The 21,820-nt window shown below is 38.8% G+C and overlaps 2 protein-coding genes and 1 long non-coding RNA gene across 27 annotated transcripts in view; 1 reads left to right on the top strand and 2 right to left on the bottom strand.

The window, feature by feature from the left end:
• The window catches only part of LOC129700259 (neuronal PAS domain-containing protein 3), a 791,362-nt gene extending 780,390 nt beyond the window's left edge, over positions 1 to 10,972 (bottom strand). For 2 of the 24 annotated variants that reach the window (XR_008724019.1, XR_008724016.1), the window contains exons 1-2: positions 6,659 to 8,031; positions 5,650 to 5,688 (exon numbers count right to left, since the gene is read on the bottom strand). Coding sequence is in view for 6 of the 24 variants with exons in the window: in XM_055640569.1 (XP_055496544.1) it covers positions 5,650 to 5,688; positions 9,611 to 9,759 (188 nt within the window). In the remaining 18 variants the exon portion in view is untranslated. Of the gene's footprint in view, positions 1 to 5,649; positions 5,689 to 6,214; positions 6,396 to 6,658; positions 9,181 to 9,610 lie in introns of those variants that run through there. The other 22 variants (XM_055640575.1, XM_055640581.1, XM_055640572.1 and 19 more) reach the window with 19 other exon arrangements.
• Positions 6,469 to 11,700, top strand: LOC129700260 (uncharacterized). The gene is made up of 3 exons (XR_008724024.1): positions 6,469 to 6,575; positions 9,175 to 9,618; positions 11,352 to 11,700. It is a non-coding gene; the product is annotated as an uncharacterized LOC129700260 (long non-coding RNA).
• A 74-nt stretch (positions 11,701 to 11,774) lies between these two features.
• The window catches only part of akap6 (A kinase (PRKA) anchor protein 6), a 370,946-nt gene continuing 360,900 nt past the window's right edge, over positions 11,775 to 21,820 (bottom strand). For both annotated transcript variants that reach the window (XM_055640567.1, XM_055640568.1), the window contains one exon: positions 11,775 to 21,614. In XM_055640567.1, coding sequence (XP_055496542.1) covers positions 21,558 to 21,614 — 57 coding nt within the window. In that variant the 3' untranslated portion in view covers positions 11,775 to 21,557. The remainder of the gene's footprint in view (positions 21,615 to 21,820) is intronic.

Genomic DNA, 21,820 nt, shown 5'->3' on the forward strand with positions numbered 1-21,820 from the left:
CATCATCGGCGGTCACTCGAAACAAGTATGACTGTCCTCTCCATAGGGTCGTCTACTTGTAGGTCTGCAGATGTCTGTAGAGGCCGATCCGCAATCCACACACCTTGGTGCAACGTGGCCAGTAGAGACTGCTGGTGGTTGGTAGTCGTCGAGCCCCCTTCTCTCTCTCCTTACGGTGCTGTCGCTTTGTCTCTGCGACACGGCGTAGTTCCATTTCGTGAAGTGCAGCTCCTTCCTGCACGGATTTCCTCCAGGAGTGCCTGTCCAGTGCAATGTGCTCCCAGTTGCTGGATGTGGTGTGGAATTTCTTCAGCCTGTTCTTGATGTTGTCCTTGAAGTGGTGTTTCTTTGGCCATCCGGAGATCGCCGACCTTCCTTCAATTGAGAGTACAAGATTTGTTTAGGGAGACGTGTATTGGATATGCAGATGACATAGCCAGTCCATCAAAGTTGGTGCTGTTCATGTTGGCTTCCTCCAAAACGCTGATGTTGGTGCATTTGTCCTCCCAGCTGATCCTCAGAATCTTTTTTAAGGATCTTTGATGGTATTGTTCCAGGGCTCTCAGGTGCCTGCTGAGGGTGGTCCATGACTCGGCTCCATACAACAGGATGGAGAGGACAACGGCTCTGTAGACCAGCAGTTTTGTTTGATCCTTTAGGTCTCGGTCTTCAAAGACTTTTCCTGAGTCTGGGTTAGGCTCCGCTGGCACAACTCAGGCGGCCTCAGAATCAATGTCAGCTTTTGAGGAAAGAATGCTGTCAAGGTAGGGGAAGAAGTCAACGTTTTCAAGACTGGTGTCGTCCACTTTTATAGAGGGCTGGGTAGACGGCTGGTTGGGTGTAGGTTTATGTAGGACCCGGATATTTAAAGCTAGGTCCATGGCTCTGTATGCCTTGGCAAAGGTATTCAGGATGTCCTTGAGGTCTTCTGGAGAGTGTGCTCCAATGGCGAAGTCGTCCGCATACTGAAGCTCCATGATGGCGGTGTTACTGACTTTGCTCTTGGCCTTCAACCTACTAAAGTTGAAGAGCCCTCCGTCAGTTCTGTAGAGGATTGGGACCACCTGTGGCAGCTCTTCACCAATGAGGTGAAGTATGGCAGTAATGAAGACGACAAACAGGGTGGGTGTAAGCATGCTTCCCTGTTTGACCCCAGTTTCCACAGTGAAGGGCTCGGACTCAGAGCCGCAGTTGCTGAGCACTGTGACCGACATGCCATCATGTAGAAGCCTCAATATTCTGATGTACTTGTCGTGACACCAATACCTTGATAGTATGCGCCTGGCAGTCTACCGAGTCAAAAGCCTTTGTCAGGTCTATGAAGGCCATGTACAAAGGCTGCCTTCGTTCACGGCATTTTTCCTGGAGTTGGCATGCTGTGAATATCATGTTTGCTGTACCAATAAACAAACTATTGTTTATTTTAATCCTCAATTTGCAATTCAAAATATTTACAAATTGCTGAACTACAAGCTCAATAAGAGCATTTGAGATGCTGACGAAAAATAAACTTAAGATTGAAAGTGGAGTGGCAAAACATTGAACAAGAATGGATATAGAAAATCAAGTATCGAAAGAGAAATGATGACAGAAAAAATTGATTTAATTGAAAAAGCTAAAATTAAGACATGAAAAGAAAAATTGTAAATGTTTAATGTGTTAAAAAACTATAACAATAATTTAGGAGAGTGAGTGCAATTAAAATGGATCCTTTTCTACACTGTGTGACTGGTTATGAAGTACAGGTCCAGCACAAATTTTACCAGCACCCTTAGGTCCAGAGTTTTGCCAGGTTATCAGTTTCGCCGGACCAACTCATGGGGGCCGAGATACCGGCCCGCAAAGTCGGTCATGATAGTCGGCAATGAGAATGGATCTGCCGGCTACTGCCAGGACAGTTCCAAAGCCTTGGCTACAGGCGGCAAATTTGACCTGCCGATCAGCCAGGGAAGACCCATTGAAGTTAAAATCAGCTGCCTCACCACATAGGGCCACGTTTTTGGGGTGAATGCCTGGGGTGATTTCAAGTCCGTTCTTGTAATTTTATCCAGATTAAAGGAGGCGCCAGACCACCAGTTGCCGTAAAATCGGTGGTGGACCTGTATATTATTCCCATCAATGTTATCTGTGCATTGTTGGCGTCAATTTTATGTAATGAGTTTAATTAGTAATCAACTTGCAATACGGCATTTTCTTGAAATTTAAGCTAAAGTTGACTGCAAGCTGATACTTTCATAAGACCAACATTGACATGGTGCAAATGGTCCAGGTTTTGATGATTTACACAGTCATACAGTAGGGAAACTGGCCCTTTGGCCCAACTTGACCACATAGACCAATATGCCCCATTGCATGCGATTGGCCCATTTCCTTCTAAACCTATCCTATCCATGTTCCTGTCCAAATGTCTTTTAAAACATCATGGAGAATATATTTTACGTTACAAATTGCTGGACAATTTAGCAATCAGTGTGTGTGGTTTTAATGTTCAGGAAGGAACTGCAGATGCTGGAAGATCGAAGGTACACAAAATTGCTGGAGAATCTCAGCGGGTGCAGCAGCATCTATGGAGCGAAGGAAATAGGCGACGTTTAGGGCCGAAACCATGAACGTTGAATTCTCCCAATTTTGCTAGCCCTTGCTGTCTCCTCCCCTTCCTTAACCCTCGAGCTGTCTCCTCCCATCCCCCCCGCCCTCAGGCTCCTCCTCCTCCCTTTTTCCTTCCTTCTCCCCCCCACCCCCCATCAGTCTGAGGAAGGGTATCGACCCGAAACGTCGCCTATTTCCTTCGCTCCATAGATGCTGCTGCACCCGGAGTTTCTCCAGCAATTTTGTGTACCTGTGTGGTTTTAATGTCATTTTTCTTTACAGTTTATTCAAACTTAATGAATACTTCTAAAAAATGCATGAGCAAAATTTGCTGCATATCTACAATAAACCTCTTAAATAAATAATAGACAACAAGTTCTTCTATTACATTCATTACTACATTTGTCTGTACAATTAATTACTTAGTTATATGCTATTTTTGTTGATTAGTACAGAAAAACAGATTCATTTACACAAAAAGGCATATGCTAACAACTTAATTCCCAAATGGTAATGGCCATAAATTTCAGATGCCAACAGATGAAAAAAATGTTCAAAACATTCCTATAAAGATGGAAAGTTATCTGATCCAGATGCCATCAGGACTACATGAGGATTGGAACACAGCAAGGTACACACAGGAGGAAGAACTGCAGCACCAGGTTAATCTCATAAAACACAAGGAAAAAATATGAAATTTCCTGGAACTTAATAACAAAACAGAATATGGATATCAGTGAACTTTACAATCACTTTACAAAACACGCATTGTTTTTTTGAACAGGTTGCACATTGCTCAATCATTTCTTATATGCATTATTTCTTCACATTGCTTTTAAAGTGGTAGATCACTCGAAAACAATTTAAAAAATGTCCAACTGGGTGAAAGCCCTGACTTGTATTTGCATTCTTTAAGGGAACAAAGACAATAAATATTTATTGTTTATTTTAATTTTACTTTGTTGAAACTGGTGTTGAAAAATCTAAATTATGCTTTTTAATTGATTGCAAAAGCTTGCAATATTCTGAAATAGGTTCTATAATACTCATTTTTATTCATTTCACCCACCCCTTCACAGTAACTTATAATTATTTCCGGCAATTCACAACCCCTTCCAGTGCTGCTCTTAATCCACCTGTCAAGTAGGCAAGAAATACTCAGTGTTAAGAACAAAAATTACTAAACATTTTCCCTTTAATGTCTACATATTCTGCTTAGTGCATTCCTGGGATAACTGTACCTAATAAAGAAGCTGCTGCTGGCTTCTAATAATTTGGGCACATGTTTACATTAAATTAAAGAAATGTATTTTGTTTGTCAATTTAAATGTCAAAAACATCAAAGGTATCACCAATATTAGATGTTTCTCCAACAGTATTATCGATCACTGGAAACACATTCAAATTTTAATTTAGATTCAAGTTTCAGTACCAGGCAGGCAATATTTCCTTTAATGCATTTATTTAAATAGACAATTAAAAGTGTCAGAAAAATAACAAAAGATTTAAAATAAAATATTGCAACCGTCTTCTTTCAAAGAAGCTGATATTTATCTCTGCTTGCACACTATTCAAAAACCCTTTTGTTAGATTCTATTATATACATCTACTGAACAAAAGATGAATTTTGATGTTCCATATTTTCATCTTCAACTATCCATCAATGACAGCAATATTGTTGTGTAAAAAATATATATTTACATGTTTCCTGTTTTTGTGATCCAGTGCATACAAGTCCTTAAAAAGGTCCTAGGCATTGAATTCTTCTTAGATTCTGTTCTATTGAAAAGTTTATCATGGAAATACGAAACAGTTGACAACAAATAATAATTAAACTGCAGTGTTCAAAAAATAATAAAATATCCATCATATATTGTACTTGCTACTTTATGAATCAAAATAGATAATAATTTAGCATGGACCAACACACAGAATAAATCGAGTCATAAACTTAGGTAAGATCATAAAAAAAACACATGCACCAATTACTGCGCATTATGCTGAATTCAAGAATTAAAATTAGAGGCAAAAACTTATCAGATATATATATATATATATCATATAATATATCAGATACATTAATTCAATTTAAAGACTAAAGTTAAAGGAACAAAGAACATGAACGCATTTTATCAAATATTCTCCAGTGTGGAGCAGACCACAATTAGAATACCAAACTACATGGCCAGCAACACTTCTGTGATCCAGACCAGCCCATTTCATTTTGAATAATTACATCTTCCCAGCTGTGAGCAGAACCATTCAAACCAGCTTTTAAAATGACAGCATCAGTGCAAAGAATAAGAAACATCAAATTAAATATATCCTCCTACAACTTCTTTCTAAATTTTAAACCAAGTATTATTTAGTTCCACTCTCAAGTTGTGCAGAATAACAAATCGCACTCTTTGATTTACCCTTTCAGAATTCCAAATGGATACAGGTGATAAAAAAAGCACTTATACCAAAGCTATGAAGTTTCTCCTCTAAATTAATTCTATCTCGAAGATTACACTTCCTGATAAATGCATAAAACAGCATGAAAATATACTTCTGTACTCTAGTTGAGAAGATTACTAAGGTTGTCTTGCCACAAAGGCACTTACAAAAATACCACTTCACCAGGAGGGAAAAAAGGCACATTTAGAATAGGCATCTTCAAGCTTTACTGTCAAAGTGAAGCTCTATTGGTCACAATATTGCATTGAATAACACACAATTAACTGGTTTACTATCAAAGGTGCACAAAATAATTTTGTCATAATGTATCAATCACGACATTTTACCATTTTTATTGGCATAGAAAAAAAAGCTTTCTCAAGGTCTAGCCATCTTTTCTCATTCTATAGTGATCATTCTGAATTTGAATCATAAATAAAGTACAAGCCAATTCCATACAGTGATATTTGACTTTGCTATTAATGGTGTCATTGCGCTTTTGAGCTCAAGTTATCTAAAATGACAGTATTTTCAGACCACTCTAGGGTCCAAATTTATTAGTGTATTTCTATGTTGCGTTTTTGTCTTAAACAAATCCTCCAATAACCAGACATTTCATACCTTGGCATGACTGAAGCTTGGTAGCAGAATGAAGGTCCTCTGAATAAAGCAGAAAAAATTAACAAAAAAACTTTGAGTTCTTCAGAAGGTCTACTACTAGTACATTTTATGACATTATTTATATGACTGAATAATCCACGTACACTAACCTCTTGAAACCAATTATAATTCAGTTTTAGAGTTTACCTCTTTTTCAAACCGAGGTAAAATAGTTAATATTATCCATCTTTAATTAAAATTGTCATTTCAATATGTGAAGAGCTGTTTTTTTAATTTTATATTTAAATTTGAAAATATGTACTTTAACTACATAGTTTGTATAAACTTTTCCTTGACCTCCTATACCAGAATTTTAAAAATGGAAAGATAATTTGCAGAAGTTTAATATTATTTAAATACTTGGTTGTTAATATCTATACATTAATAAATAATGTTAATATCCATACATTTATCAATTATGTTTTTATTTTAAATGTGTCTGTTTGGCACACATTTTGTTTGTCTGTTAATTTTGCAGTACTCAATTATTTTCTGTTTGTTTATATAAATGTATATTAACCTTCACCTGTAAAAGTCCTATTTCAAAAGCAAGCTCATTAAAAAAAACCTTATATCCAGTTTGGCCTACTCAGCACCGAGCCGGAGAGCAATGGTGGCCTCTTCATACATAGTGTCATAGGCCCTGTCTCTGCAATGTAACGTGGAGAGCTGAGAAAATCAAAGAGTGCGCTTGTTTTCTGATATAAATTGAAGCGGAACAGGTAAAACTGTGAATAAGACTGTAGCTCTTTGCAAGGATGTGTCCTGTCGGTGACGGAAGAAAGGGGGGGTGGTTACAAGCGGCTTTCAAGGCCGGCCACTTACCCCGGCTTTTGGATAAAAGCGCGGGGGAGGGGTGGACAGGTCGTGGTGGCAGTCGGTGGCTGGTAGGTTAAAACCAAACTCGTACCAAAGTAATATGGCACCCAAAAAATAACCAGAATCACACCACAAAAACAACTGTCGTTACCGTTCACGTCTTGAAGGGTCGTGCTGGAAGCCTTGCTTGGTGGGCGCCATGTTTTTCGTCAACCGCTACTTTGCTTTTTTTGTTGTTTGATTTTTGTTTTGCTTTTCCTAGCTGCGGCCCGGTAATATAGTGGGAAAGACACGAATGCTATTTGAGGAAACCCATTGCAGAGTTACGGTTAAGTCCAGTCCAACTGTCTGGCTCCGGCACTGCCAGCCATCAGAGAGAAGTGAGAAGCGCTGTGCACAGAGCACGAGTCGGGGCCAACCAGCATGCCAAGAAAAGTAAAGAGCCTTGGCTGCACCTCAAATAATCCGAAAAAGATTGCATGGCATTAAAGCTGCAAGTGCGAACTCACAAACAGCGCTGGGCAGCGTCACATCACAGCACTTTCCCGTTGAGCCTCGGCTCCCATTGCGAGAGCAAGTCTTACTGGGTCTCTCCGTGTTTCTTTCCCTCCCCGTCTTTCGTTCGCTCTTTTTCCCAGGGACACATACTGTAACTGGCGCAACTACGCCACTCAGTTGCTGTTTCGTTTACTTTATGGGGTGTAGCTGAGATCTGTACCATAGCACAGTATATTAAAGGGATCTTATAAACCAGATTTAAAAGCTTCATTTTATCGTATAATATCAAAGCCATGTGACATTCAAATTATCTATCATTTTGTTTAGAAAAATCGGTTAAAAATTTCATAATAAAAGCCCTACTCGGTCTGGAAATGTCACCTAAGCTTCTTGGCGTGCGTCCCAGCAATTATTGCTCGGTTCCAAAGGAATGTTTGTACCTGGCACGTAATTATTATTACATAGGCCTGATTTTCCTCTTCTCTGTTATTTACACAAACAAATAACAGTTGCTAATTCCAATTTATAATTGTTATTGCAAAATATTGATCCAAAGATGTTCTACGATATGTTGGGGAACTTGCTTTGACGCTATAAGTCTGAGTGGAGAGTTGTATTATGCCTTTCGTGGAAATGTATCCAAATATTAATATAAAGCGTTTCAATTAGTTGCGCAGCCAAAAATATTCGCATTTTAGGATGTGTGAATGCAGATTGGGATTTTAGATGAATGCCAATATATCAAACCTAACAACTATTAAATTAAACTGCGATTTTCATTAAGCCAACAAACGACAGAAAGCGTTCATCCATAGCAGAAAGATTTGGGTAACTTTATAAATTTTATATTTGTAGTGTTTGAGGAGTTTGAAAAATAAAGTATTTCTAGTATTATTTTCTAATCAGCCGCGACGCAAACCTATCAATAAGCAGGTGTGTGGTAATGTTGATGGTGATTTAAAAGATTAGTCCAAGTTCTCTTAAATGCGTTTTATAAATATTAACGAACCTATTTATTCGCAAATCCACAGTATTTAATGTTTAAAACTTTACATTATAGGCAGTCATTGGGTAATTATGGGAGCAAAAGTACCAAGTTCATTTTGGGGTCCTCGGTGGGAAATCGTCGATGGCTTTTCAACGAGTACAATTTTTAAGGATGATAGACACAAAAAGCTGGAGTAACTTAGCGGGACAGGCAGCATCTCCTTCTCTCCAGAGATGCTGCCTGTCCCGCTGAGTTACTCCAGCCTTTTGTGCCTATCTTCGGTTTAAATCAGCATCTGCAGTTCCTTCCTACACATTTTAAGGATGGTTAGCCAACATTAGAAAGTTAGGGCTTTTCCAAGTTAATGACAACACTGTTGCTGAACTGTTTTAAAAATCTATATCGTAATCTACGGGGACGTTTCATAAAGAACTATTTAAATTTAATAACTGCGAGACAATATCGTATATTTTAACTGTCAGGTATTGATTGCTTTAGAACAAAATGACTGGGTAGTGCGAACATAATTCAAATGGTCTCCAAACCTTTCTGCTAATATTAAACTCTTAAACATATTCCAACAACGTCTGCAGTTATGTGAATTTTTATAAGCAAAACTTTTTTTTTAACTCGACTTTAAAGCACGATCGCAGGAATCTTCTGTGCATTGATAGTCACGTTATATGAACGTGTTTGTCCACTGTCTAACGTGGTTCCAATATAGCCGCTGGTGGATTGTTTTGACATTTTTAAATCGACAAGCAATTTGATAACGCATCGATTGTATTGCACAGTACAGTAAAACTGAAATGCCTCGTGAAATAACGTGAATATTTACATCGGTCCCCAAAATGTGTAATCAATTCTGTGGCCTTCTTCGAACACTGATCAACTAAAACCAAAATAAAAATCACAGGAAAGACATCTAGTGTAAAACTTGCAGGGTTTGTACTTAATATGCAAATAATTTACGATGATCCCTTGGTAACAACAGAAAAGTATGGACGTGTTGAGTATTTACTGCATTTTCAGTTTCAATTTTTTTTTTAGCATTTGTTGAGAATATTTAATATCAGTTACTCTGAAATGTCAGAGATGTCGTGATGTATAAATTAGTTTGATTCGTATTTGTGGTTTTGCCAAATGGACATGAAATTATTTAAATTATGTTTCTATTGTAGGAACTGGACCTTGACTTCCGGAGTATTTTATTTGGTTTATCCCCGGCGTGTTTGTTTCTCTTGCCCTCAGTTAATGAAACGGGACACAATTACAAATGCTTTCCATTCTCCTTCTTCCTGTAAAATCCTCACGTTAGTATAAGTGTCCGCACGTTCGCGGGCTGCCGGTGTCAGCCGCCAGATGCATAACCCGTTTCCACCACATGTTGGAAGTAGTATGCCAAAAATAACTTTTATGCAGTTTATTATGGGAAGCGTGTGATAATTTAATCAGACGGTCGTGCAAATGATTATCTCATCCTCCCAGCGCAAAGAGGAATGGCAAACATTCTTGCAAACATTATATATTTAAAAACACCGAAAGACTGAGTGGGACGTGTATATTATCAAGCAGCCGGAGACTTGACTACGCTGAGGATGTGAGAAAGACACTCACCGTTGCTGGTAAGACATGAGCCCCACGTCCTGGGGTGTCCCATTAGCGGCGGCAGCTCTTCCCACGCCAGGTGCTGCAGTCACCGAACCTCCTCCTCCACCAGTTGCAGCCGCTACTTGTACACTGAAATCCGGAAAAATTCTGATCATCCCCGAACTTGAATCGTCGACGACCAGCTCCACGGTTGCGGCTGACTAAACTGTGGGTTTTCCTTGAGCAGCAAACTGAACTTCAATCCCATTAGTGATAACTTCCACGCGTTGGGGTGTGCTGTCCTTTTTTTAAATCTTTTGTTTTATTTATTTTCTCTTTAAGTTCTGCGGATGGCTAGATAGCATGAGTCGACATGCCAATTTCACACACGGGGGTGGGGAGGTGGGAGGAAATAAAGCAGGGTGGGATGCTTGAGGGTTTTTTGCAGCTATCAAACTTGCTGCAATTTGCCGGGAGAAAGTGAAGACCAACTTGCCCCTCAACTGGAGACAAGCCGCTCGCCGCTGGTTCGCTGGCGGCCGATAGCAATTCTGGCGCGCGGCGCTTCCCTGCCAATCGCATTGCTCGCTGCGCCTCGCGCCCTCCCCCTCCCGGGCAGGGCGGGCTGGGCTGGCCTGGGGCGCGAGGGGACGCGCGTGCGCGCAGTTTGCGACCGTTAGCTGTGGGAACGTCGAGAAGGAGAAAGTGAATCTCGAGCTGGACGAGCCCGGACAGGGCCAGCGCGAGCTGCGCGGCGGCCGGGTGTCCACTGGTGTAAAGCCATTGATGGAAGGCAGGAGGCTCCTCACAAGTGCAGCCCCCAACACCTTGATGCACAGATAGATAAGCGATAACACCCTCGTTTTATTGTGCTTTCCAGCGCGATTATTTTTTGTTCTGTCAAACTATTTAAACGCGTTTGTGTGCAAAAGACGGGACACTTGTCTGAAGAAGGGTTTCGACCCGGAACGTCACCCATTCCTTCTCGCCTGAGATGCTGCCTGTCCCGCTGAGTTACTCCAGCTTTTTGTGTCCACGGTTTAATCCAGCATCTGCAGTTTCTTCCTGCACAAGACGGGACAGTTGTCCGATGCAACCTTTGCTCGTACATTAAGCTGTTCGCGGGAGTGTGTTTGGTTGCCAGTCAAAAGTAACGCAGACCTGTGCGAGCAGACTCTGACAGTCGATTTTTTTTACAATAAATACGTGTTAGTTGTCCCGAAAATGCCACAAAAAGGCTTCACGGGATTTGATTTTAGCTTTTTGCCCCAGGTTAACATTGCCGCTGTAGATACGTAACAATGTTACGTGTTCATAATAAAGCTATTTATAGGTTTGTGAAATAACATGCTTAGATCTCCCATGAGGTGTATAAACACCAGAGAAATATTGAGGGAATGTGAATTAACTTTGCGTTGCTGGTTTATAGATTAGGGAATCAAACAATTCCAAGCATAGCTGCCAGAAAGGATGTCAGTGCCAAGCGTCTGTATGGTCCGGTAATCGTTTCGTTACTTTTTACCCCACCAGCCCCTGGTCGAACCACGACTCGTAACCTCCTAAACCCACTTGCCCCATCTGGGTCCTCGTCACGCCAACCACCTCCATCCAATCTGACCGCAGTATTAGATAACATTAAGAGAGGCATAGAGATAATGATCAGTCTTTTCCTCCATAGTGTGGATATTAAATACCAAAGGACATAGGTTCACAGTGACGGAGGGGGGAGTTTAAAAAGATCAATGAAATTCATTTTATTTCGTCGCAGTTGGGCCCCTAGAACGCGTGTCCAGAGGAACTGCTGAAACAGGTAAGATTGCAACGTTTAAAAGCCATTTCGACATGAAGACGCGGATGGACAGGGAGACATATGGACCTTGTGCAGGCAAATAAGATTAATTTCGGGTGGCATCGTGGTCAGTGCAAACATTGTGGGCTGAATTACCTGTTCCTGTACTGTACGAAAAGTTCGAAATATTCGATGTTTCTGGGCCGTCACAGCTCTCCTTATTATTCACGAATCACTCCGATCGAACCAGGCACGATTTACTTTCGAATGACAATTGGGTATCTGACTGCCGTTGTTCACAGTAAATACAATAAATCTTTATTACAAACTCGAAACAAACCGAGAACACACTTTGGCTATCGTCTCTTGCAAGCTTCGCATTCGTTCTACTTTCGTTGAATTGTCTTAGGTTATAGTCTGCAATCTCATCAGCACACCAGCCACTGACTGACATACTTGGCTCCTCTGTTTTTTTCTTTTTGGCTACTGCGATGGTTCGCGCATCAAAACTTTAATTCAAGGGCGGCATGCTCCCCGAGGTTAGATAATTTCACTTACAGTAAAGTGTTGGATTCTCAGAAACTGTCTGATTCTGAACGTGATCTCGATGAAGCACGACTTTCAGTCCTTTAACTGAGCAGATGCTCAAGTTAATATACTAGGTTATGTTCAATCGGGAAAAAATGTGCTCCGATGTGAATGTTTCAACACATTTTCTTTATTTGTAACGTGATAACGATTCGCAACGTAGTCTATGCATGTTTTTAGGACTATACATGGCTTAACTCTTTAGGGTTTAAAACTGTTGGAAAGAAGCAAATTTGCCAGTCCGCAAAAAATCATGAGATCGGAAATCCGCAAACCAGTAACAAAATCATTTTGATTATTGTATCATGTTAGTTATAAAATGTACAAAATGAAATTGTACTTGCGCACGGGTAGTTGTGGATCTATTGTCATCAGTTTAACCCATTCGAAAGTTGTGTATCTGTGAAAACATTAGCGCACTGGCAGACCAAAGGCGGAAGAACATTCAATAGGTAGACACAAATTGCTGGAGTAACTCAGCGGGTAAAAGGCAGCATCTCTGGAAAGAAGGAATGGGCAACGTTTTGGGTTGAGACCCTTCTTCAGACTCAATAAGTTGGCAACCCCGGGCGAATAGGAAATAACTGTGTGTTTGCAACATTAAAATTAATGACATTTTGGTTTGTGGTCCCGCAGGAATTGAAAGTAACGAAACATCCTGAATGATCAGATACAGACGATGCACACGGAAGCATGTACCCTATAAACCTTTATTCTATTAAATTCTGTATTTTAATTTATTATGAATTATCGGCGTTATGACTGGATCTCCCAAAGCTTTGTATCTGTCTGTTCTCGCATTAAAAGTTGGGCTGACAATATGCACAGCGAGCGCAACGCTGCAGGCTGCAACAGTAGAAGAGCTTCGTCAATTCAGAATCAAAAATCTTCAGTCCATTAACATTAGTAATATGTAGCAGCGGTTTTGTAGCATTACGCATTTTCTGGAGATCTAGGGATGATAAATGCTCGCGGCTTCCCGCTAACACAGACCATCCACGGCGATCACTGTTGTAGTGGAAAAAAGACACAAAGTGCTGGAACGGGTCAGCAAGAAGGGTCGCGATTTAGTTTACTTTCATGTCATTGTTGAGCGATTCGTCCCATTGACGCCGTCCTTAGTGCTACGTTACAACTTACTAATTATTAGCGGATCATCTCTTATATGGCACAATATGATCGTGCATATGTGCAACCGATCCAACGTTTGTCTCGTTGAGCCATTTAGCACATCCTTAAATCAATGAAAGGCCACATCGGGAAAAATCTTCGTATTTGGCCTTAGGAAGAAGATAATCAAGTCACAATGCTGGAAAAGACTAATTTACATATATCAATTGCACGTGTGGTGGAATTACATTGGGTGCACAAACTGGCGGGACCCCCCCCCCCCCATTGAAATTAAAAATAATAATGAATTGAAAAAAAGTAGACATTGCACTCGACGTTTCCTATTGTATGAGTTCAGGAGTTGGGATCCTATGCCAATGACATTAATAAATGGATTTATTAACGTATAATGGACTGTGATAACGGGTTGGGAACAAAGATAGACAAATTATCGATTACCCACCAAACAAAATTTTTTTTGGTGATTTGGCAATATTTTGTTAACATTATCATTGCGGATAAAATTTCAATAGAAATGTGGTGCTAATATTAACAATGCCGATGATATGTTTCAAATGTATCTGTGCAAGGATAGTTTTCTTATTAATTTAATTCATCTTCTTCACTTGACCATCACAATGATTTTCCCAAGGGCCCGAGCCATATACAAGTATTTAAATATTACCACCAAATACACGGGGCATACTCGGAACTTCATCTTAGGAGTCTAAAGAATGGCCTCGACCTGAAACGTCACCCATTCCTTCTCTCCAGAGATGCTGCCTGACCCGCTGAGTTACTCCAGCATTTTGTGTCTACCTTCGATTTAAACCAGCATCTGAAGTTCTTTCCTGCACATTATCTTAGGAGCTGGTCAATTGAATTTCACTCATCTATTAACTAATAGGTGCCAGGTACCTGCACAAGAAAATCAAATATGAACAACAACTACTCTGAAACGTTCTTGTGATTACAATACCAATTATATCGCTTTTAAACTCTGCTGAAAGCAGTTACACTTCAGTCAAATTACAAAAAGGCAAAGTTAACATGGTAGCAAATATAATATTTTTGTTCTAAATTTGGGAACTGTTATTGTTGGCAATTAACATGTAACAACATCAACACCTGAACGAAAATGAAAGAACTTGAAAGTCCAATGCAGCATTCCAATCTCATAAATCAAGCTGAAATCTTTTGATTTGATATAACAATTACATATTGATAATTATTCTTACTTTACAAAAAGGATGCCAGTATCTATAATGTATAATTTAACTATCTGAGATATTTATGCATCTTGTTTAACATAATTATGTTGATACATGATTAGTTAGACTTTTGTAATTACATTGTTTATAATCTTCTTTAAAACTTTTAAATTGCAGGAAAATGGGAATGCTTCAAGACTTCACTTAATACTTCCTTCCACAGTGAGATATACAATCAATTTCAAATGTCATTTTCAAAATTTAATTGGTTGCACCAGAAATTGTGTAACGATATACAACAAAGTACATGGCAAAATTTGTTCTTAAATTCCATTTTAGGGAATTAGTACTTTAGAAGCTTAAGTAAGTATAAGCAAAACTGAAACCTAAAGGTCAATTATCTGATATTATTTGGTTTCATGAGCAATTAACATAATAAAAGAAGCCACCTCATTTGAGATTATCATTTTGTTGCATAGATATATCAATAGAATCAAGACATCCATTTGTGCATACATTTTTATGGAAGCATGATTTTGAATTAAAGATGCAAGAAACTGCAGATGCCAAAATCTCGAGCAAAAAACAAACTGCTGGATGAACTCAGCAGGTCAGGTAGCATCTCCAGAGGGAATTGATAGACACCGTTTTGGGTTGGTCCTTTCTTCAGTCTGAAGAAGGGTTCTGACCCAAAACATTGTCTGTCCATTCCCTCCACAGATGCTGCCTTACCCACTGAGTTCCACCAGCAGTTTGTTTTTTCCTGTTTGTTACTTTTGAACATACATTTTATTGAAATAAATTGTATAATTTTAACTAACTTTAGTGATAACAATCAAGTTTTCATTTTCAACATATTAGATCTGGAGGAAAAAGATAATAGTCTTTAAAATAGATAGACTAATAGTGTTGCAACAACTAAAACATAATTGGCATGAAAAATATAGATTATTAAATTATATGACATGCATTCTATTTTTAACAATAAAAAGTTTAATTAAACAAATTCATTTCTATATCAATCCATACAGTTGCATCATTCATTGACTTTTATTCACTCATTGATGATTAATAAACATACCAAGCTATATCAAGAATGAATGATGGAGAAGGTATCCCATAAATAGTTTTGTTTTCATCCATGTGATAAAAGTGCAAATATACTGTTTAATTACATACAAATACTAGAAAGATATGGGTGTTATCTTTTTGAATTAACTCAAAGTTAAGCTTAATATTAACAGTGAGCAAAAGAATCCGCAAACCAAGATCAGACAGTTAAATCCAGTTTAGATATTAGATTGGTGATTTGTGCTCAATGTATGTAAATGGTAACAATAACACCTTTCAGGATGGCAATTAACAATTCCCCAACCAATTTTTAAATGCTTTCATATGAGCCATATTTTTTGAACTGTTGGTGTGCATATGCAATGAGCTGCCAGAAGAGATAGTTGAGGCAGGTACTATGACAATATTTAAAAGGCATTTGGATGAGTATCTGGATAGTAAAGGTTTAGGGGGATATGGTCCTAACATGGGCTGGTGGGACATACTGTATGTAGATGGGTATCTTGGGCAGGTTGGGCCAGTATGACTCTGAGTGAACATTGACTTCTCCAATTTCAGGTAGTCCTTGCTTTCTCCCTCCTTCCCCTTCCCAGCTCTCCCACAGCCCACTGTCTCCGCCTCTTCCTTTCTTCTTCTCGCACCCACCACCTCGTCAGTCTGAAGAAGGGTTTTGACCTGACATGTCACCTATTCCTCCGCTCCATAGATGCTGCCTCACCCGCTGAGTTTCTCCAGGATTCTTAACATCAAACCATTTGATTTGTGTTTTTTTCTTTTCCACTAACTATTCCCCTTTCATTCAAAATTATTCGGTTTAATAGTTTTATGGATTATTTTGAACATCCATATTAAAAAATGATTGTTGGTTATTAAGTAATTTCAGATCCACTACACCATATGGATAATTCTTTCTGAAGCTACATATTATTTCGTTCAATTTTGTACTGCCAGGAAATCTGCAAATACTGTTTCCTTCTGGAAATATATTTGCGTAGGTTATGAAATGCATAACATTAAAAGTCATAATTAATTATTTCATCCTGGAGATTGCAAAAGCTGAGGTGAACAGTATGAATGTCCAAGGAGGAACTTGATAAATATATGCAGGGGAAAATAATTGAAAGATTTGTTGATGGTGTACAATGGGTAAGATGTGAGAAAGCTTATATGAAGCTGACACACCCAAAAATACTGCCCTTTCATACTTCTTTGTATAATCTCCTTTGATAACTTATTTTGAGTCAGATTGGGGAGAAGGCAGGAACGGGGTACTGATAGTGGATGATCAGCGGTGTTGAATGGCGGTGCTGGCTCGAAGGGCCGAATGGCCTACTCCTGCACTTATTGTCTATTATATACTTTGAATCATACTGTCCTTCATCAGTATGTTTAGGCACACCATCAAAGAAGTCAAAGGTGGTGGATCAGTGGCGCAGCAATTATAGCTGTTCCCTCACAGTGCTAGAGACCCGGGTTTGATCCTGACCTCGGGTGCTGTCTGTGTGGAGTTTGCATGTTTCCCCTGTGACTGCTTTGGTTTCCTCTGGGTACTCCAGTTTCCTCCCACATCCCAAGGTTGTATGGACTTCCTGGTTAGTTAGCCTCTATAAATTGCCCCTAGGGTGTAGGGAGTGGATGAGAAAGTAGGATGGCAGAGAACTAGCGTGAACAGGTGATCAATGGTTGACATGGACTCAGTGGGTTGCTTGCATTTGGCCCATCTCTCTGAAGTGTATTACATAATTTTTCATATATTTTCAGAACATTCACAAATTAATATTTATTTTACATAATGAGCATGTCACATGGGGCATTTCATGGAATATACAATGCCTATTGACTTAATTTTCTTTTGCATAATCTGGATGCACTGTCAAATACAATATATTTTGTACAGGAGTTCTTTTATTAACAACGTTGGTTAAACATTCCAGTCCCAAGTCACAACTGTCATGGAATAATATGAAATTGATGTCAGTGAAACTAAGAGTTTACTACTTTAATTTCAATTTAAGACAAAAATCTTCAGTAAACACTAATTTCCACAAAACCTACACCCAGATCAAAAGATAGTTAATAATAATCGGTTCATAATTTTCTATTCAGCAGTCCATAGAAAGAGTTCAAAAGTGAGCAATAGTTGACACAACAATTAATATTGCTAGGTATGCGGGTAACCAGCTAGATGAGTTGGGACTGTAACCATTTTGAATGTAAGAATGGGGGAGCCCGCAACATCAGAGGCATATAGACATCCCTTGCTTTATATACTTTCCTCCTCCTGGCTCCACAGAGGGATGCTTTTGATTTACTTTAGAGAGCTTCTTCTAACTTCTCTACTCACTGGACTATTAACAAACAACTTTCAAAAAACAACTGACTAATGGGAATCTCTGGTCCAAAGTCGAGAAGGAATTTCAAATTGGTATTAGTTTAGTTTTAATTTGAGACATAGCATGGAAACAGGCCATTGAGACCAACTTGCCCATGCCATCCAAACTACTCATCAAATCTAGTCCCATTTGCTTGTGTTTAGACCATATCCCACTAAACCTTTCTTATCCATATTACAAAGATCTTTTAAATATTGTATCTTTCTCTCTACTTTCTCTAACAACGCCGTCCATACAGCATCAGTTTCTGTGTGAAGAAGTTCCCCTGCTAAATATTTACCCTCTCACCTTAAACATAAGCCCTCAAGTTTTTGATTCCAAATACCTGGGAAAAAGACTGCATTCACATTATCCATGTTCTTCATGAATTTATATACCTTTACAAGGCTACCCTTCAGTCTTAAGTTCCAAAGCTTAAAGTCATTGCCTTCCCAACCTCTCCCATTAACACAGGCTCACGTGTCCTGGTGTAAATCTTATTTGCACTCTTTCCAGCTTAATGACATCTTTCCTGTTGCAGGATACCCAAAAGTGTACACAATACTCAACGTATGGCCTCACCAGCATCTTGTGCAAGTCACACAGCACAGAAACAGGCCTTTTAGCCCAACTTGCCCATGCCAATCAAGATGCCCCATCTACACTAGTCCTACCTGTCTGCATTTGGCCAATATGCCTCTAAACCTTTCCTATCCATGTACCTTTCCAAATGGGGTCTTTTAAATATTGATATAGTACTTGCCTCAACTACCACCTCCGGCAGCTTGCCCCATATATCCCAAACCCTATGTGTGAAAAGATCGCCCCTCAGGTTCCGACTAAATCTTTCCCCTCTCACCTTAAACCTATGTCCTCTGATTTATACCCCTGCTCTGGGTAAAAGACTCTGTACATTCATCCTATCCCTCTTATCCACCTCTATAAGATCACTTCCAGTCTCCAGCTTTCCAAGGAATAAACTCCTATCCTGCCCAGCCTCTCCCTACAGCTCAGGCTCTCATGTTCTGGCAAAATCCTTGTAAATCTTCTCTGCACTCTTTCCAGGTTAACAACATCCCATAGTAGGGTGAAAAATACTGAACACAATACTCCAAATGCAGCCTCACCTATGTCTTGTACAATTATAACATAACATCCCAACTTCTATACTCAATACTGAGGAAGGCCAATGAGGAATATTTGGTGTACTGAGTGCAGTTCTTGGTTTCCCCCAGAAAGAATGGGTAAGCTTTGGAAAGGGTGCAGAGGAAGCTTACGAGCATGGTTTAGAGAACATCAACTACAGGGAGTGGTAGGATAGACTTGGATTGTTTTCACTGGAACGCCGAGGTTGTAAGGTCTTTGGATAAAAAAATATAAAATAATGAGAGGTGTAGCTAGGATAGATAGAACCTTTTCCCCAGATAATTCCTACATAGTCCAAGAGATCACATTTCTCCACAGTAAAAATGGAGAAATACTCATTGAGGACCTTACTCATCTCCTGTGGCTCCACACAGAGATGATGGGTTTGGTGCGACTGCAACATAACATTCTAATTTCTATACTAATGCCCTGACTGTTGAAGGTCAGCGTGCCAAATGCCTTCTTCGTCACCCTGTCTACTTGTGATGCGAAATGAACTCTTAGCTCCCTCTATTTGACAACATTTCCCAGAGTCCTACTGTTCATTCCCAAAATGCAATGCTTCATATTTATCTGCATTAAACTCCATTTGCCTACTTACCTAGCTGATCAAGTTCCTAATGCATTTGTTAATAACCTTCTTTACTGTCTATGATACCATCTATTTCAGTGTCATCTGAATATTGTTCCTAATCTGTAGGATAGAACTAGTGTCAAGGTGATTGCTGGTCAGCACGGTGGGCTGAAGGTCGATTCCACGCTGTCTCCCCAAACTAAAAACTAAACTAAAGCCTCCCATGCAGGATATTATCAAAGTCCTTGATAAAGTCCATATAAACAACATCCACCTGCCTTCAATTATCCTCTTTGTAATTTCTTCAAAAAACTAACCAAATGTGAGACACAATTTCTCACTCACAAAACACTGTTGACTATCCCTAATCAGTCCTTGTCATGCAAATATACTGGAAGATCCTGCCCATTAGAATCCCCTCTAGTAACCTACCCACCACTGATGTAAGGTTCACTGGTTTTTATTTCCCTGGCTTGTTCTTGCTGCCCTTCATAAATAACAGTGCAACATTATCCACCATCCTGAACTTCACCTGCAGCATGATGCAAGTATTAGTCCAAGAAATGACAATTTATTTGCCTCAGCGCCTTAGCTTTGATTATTTTGTCCACAATAAAAACAGGTGAGAAATATTCAATGATAATTTCACCCATCCTCTTTAGTGGTACACATAGATAGATGGCCATGCTGATCTTTAAGAGGACCAATTCTCTCTCTAGCCACTCTTTTATTTTTAATATGCTTGCATCATCTCTTGAGAACTTTCTTTTATCTTGCCCAAAAGATCTATTCCATGGCCTCTTTTTGCCCTCTTGGTTCCCTCTTACTTCTACATCTGCACTTATTCAGTTTGATTCCCAACTGCTTAAACCTAATGTATGCCTTAATATTCTTGTTTGAAATAGTTTTTCAGATTTATGAGAGTTTTCAAGGTAATTTCATATCAATCTTAGTTATTTAATGATTTTCAATTTTTATCTTTCTGCCCAAGATTTAACTATAAACTGCATTATTATATTTTAAACGGAACAAAATATGCAGGGCAGTTTGCCTCTGAAAACCAATAACTCATTCCATTTTATTGTCTGATAAATTATTTTTTATTTGCCAACTTTAATTTAACTTTAACCCATGCAATCTAACAGCTTAAGGCTTAATATTTTCCACATCACTGGACACATAAACACAATACAAGAAAGCATTGTATATCATTGTACATGAACATTAGCATTTTCTTGTACATATGTACATAAATTATACACACAGCATACCTTGCTATCACATCTCTTTAAGCCAGCTTTTTAACTGGGAAAAGCAGCTTTTTAACAAAAGGTATAAGATATACAGCAAGGCACACATTGTTAAAACATTTCTTCTCTTCCCCTTCTTAAGAAGCAGAAATAATAAAACTTGACTGTGTATTGAAATGAAAAACATATAATTGCAATATACAGCACAGTAAGATTGTTTTATAAGTTCTACCGTTGCATAGATTGGATCTATGTATTCTATATTTATATTGGCTTAATATTAATTACATAAAACATATCAAGATATGATTATTGATTTTCAACATACAGTTTGAATTAGTTCCTGTTATCAATGTTATGCTACTTTCCATCTCTTAAGTTCAAATAATATTCATGGTTCATCTTGGAATTAGCATAGTTAACACAACAGAGCCCACTTTTCTGTGAAGGTTTTTGCTCCAGATAGATTGGATGGATATATTCTCTCCTAAAATCCAAACATTACTCCTATAATACATGAAATGGCATGACCAGAAGTGACATGAGATTATACCCCAATATCTTTCCAAATGTTGTGGTTTCCTGTTCCATACCAAAAAGTACCTACACCAAGAAAATAAGAACATTTATAAGCTGTGTATCAGAACAGAGGAGTCCCTTGGAGGTAGCTTTGGACAAAAGTCCATGAAGAAGAAAAATGCTGGATGTTGCTGCAATCTGTTGGTATTGTTACCAACAAGGGAGTAACAGTAACTGCCATACAAAGGATCAGCAAAAACAACCAGTTAACCACACCAGCATGAAAAACTTGCATTTGGAAGGAGCTTGTCTTCAATATCAATGAAGAGGATGGTTCAAATCGATTAGGTGTTACCTTGGGAATTGGTGGGCAAAAATGGAGCAAGGATATGGCCAGATTTCTGGAGGGAAAAAGAGGTAAATATATGTTTAGTCAGCAGCAAAACAGTAGAAAATGCTTCTTTCAATCAACATTCTAAATAGAAAATCTTACATCTAAGGAATAAAAGTGCAATGTTATTAATTAGAATGGTTCTGAACATCAGTATCACATACAAAAATATTTAAAATATGAATGTTTTTTTGTCAGCCACCAAATTACTGTAAT

The sequence above is a fragment of the Leucoraja erinacea genome, chromosome 9 (genome assembly GCF_028641065.1).
Source record: "Leucoraja erinacea ecotype New England chromosome 9, Leri_hhj_1, whole genome shotgun sequence".
NCBI lineage: Eukaryota > Metazoa > Chordata > Chondrichthyes > Rajiformes > Rajidae > Leucoraja > Leucoraja erinaceus.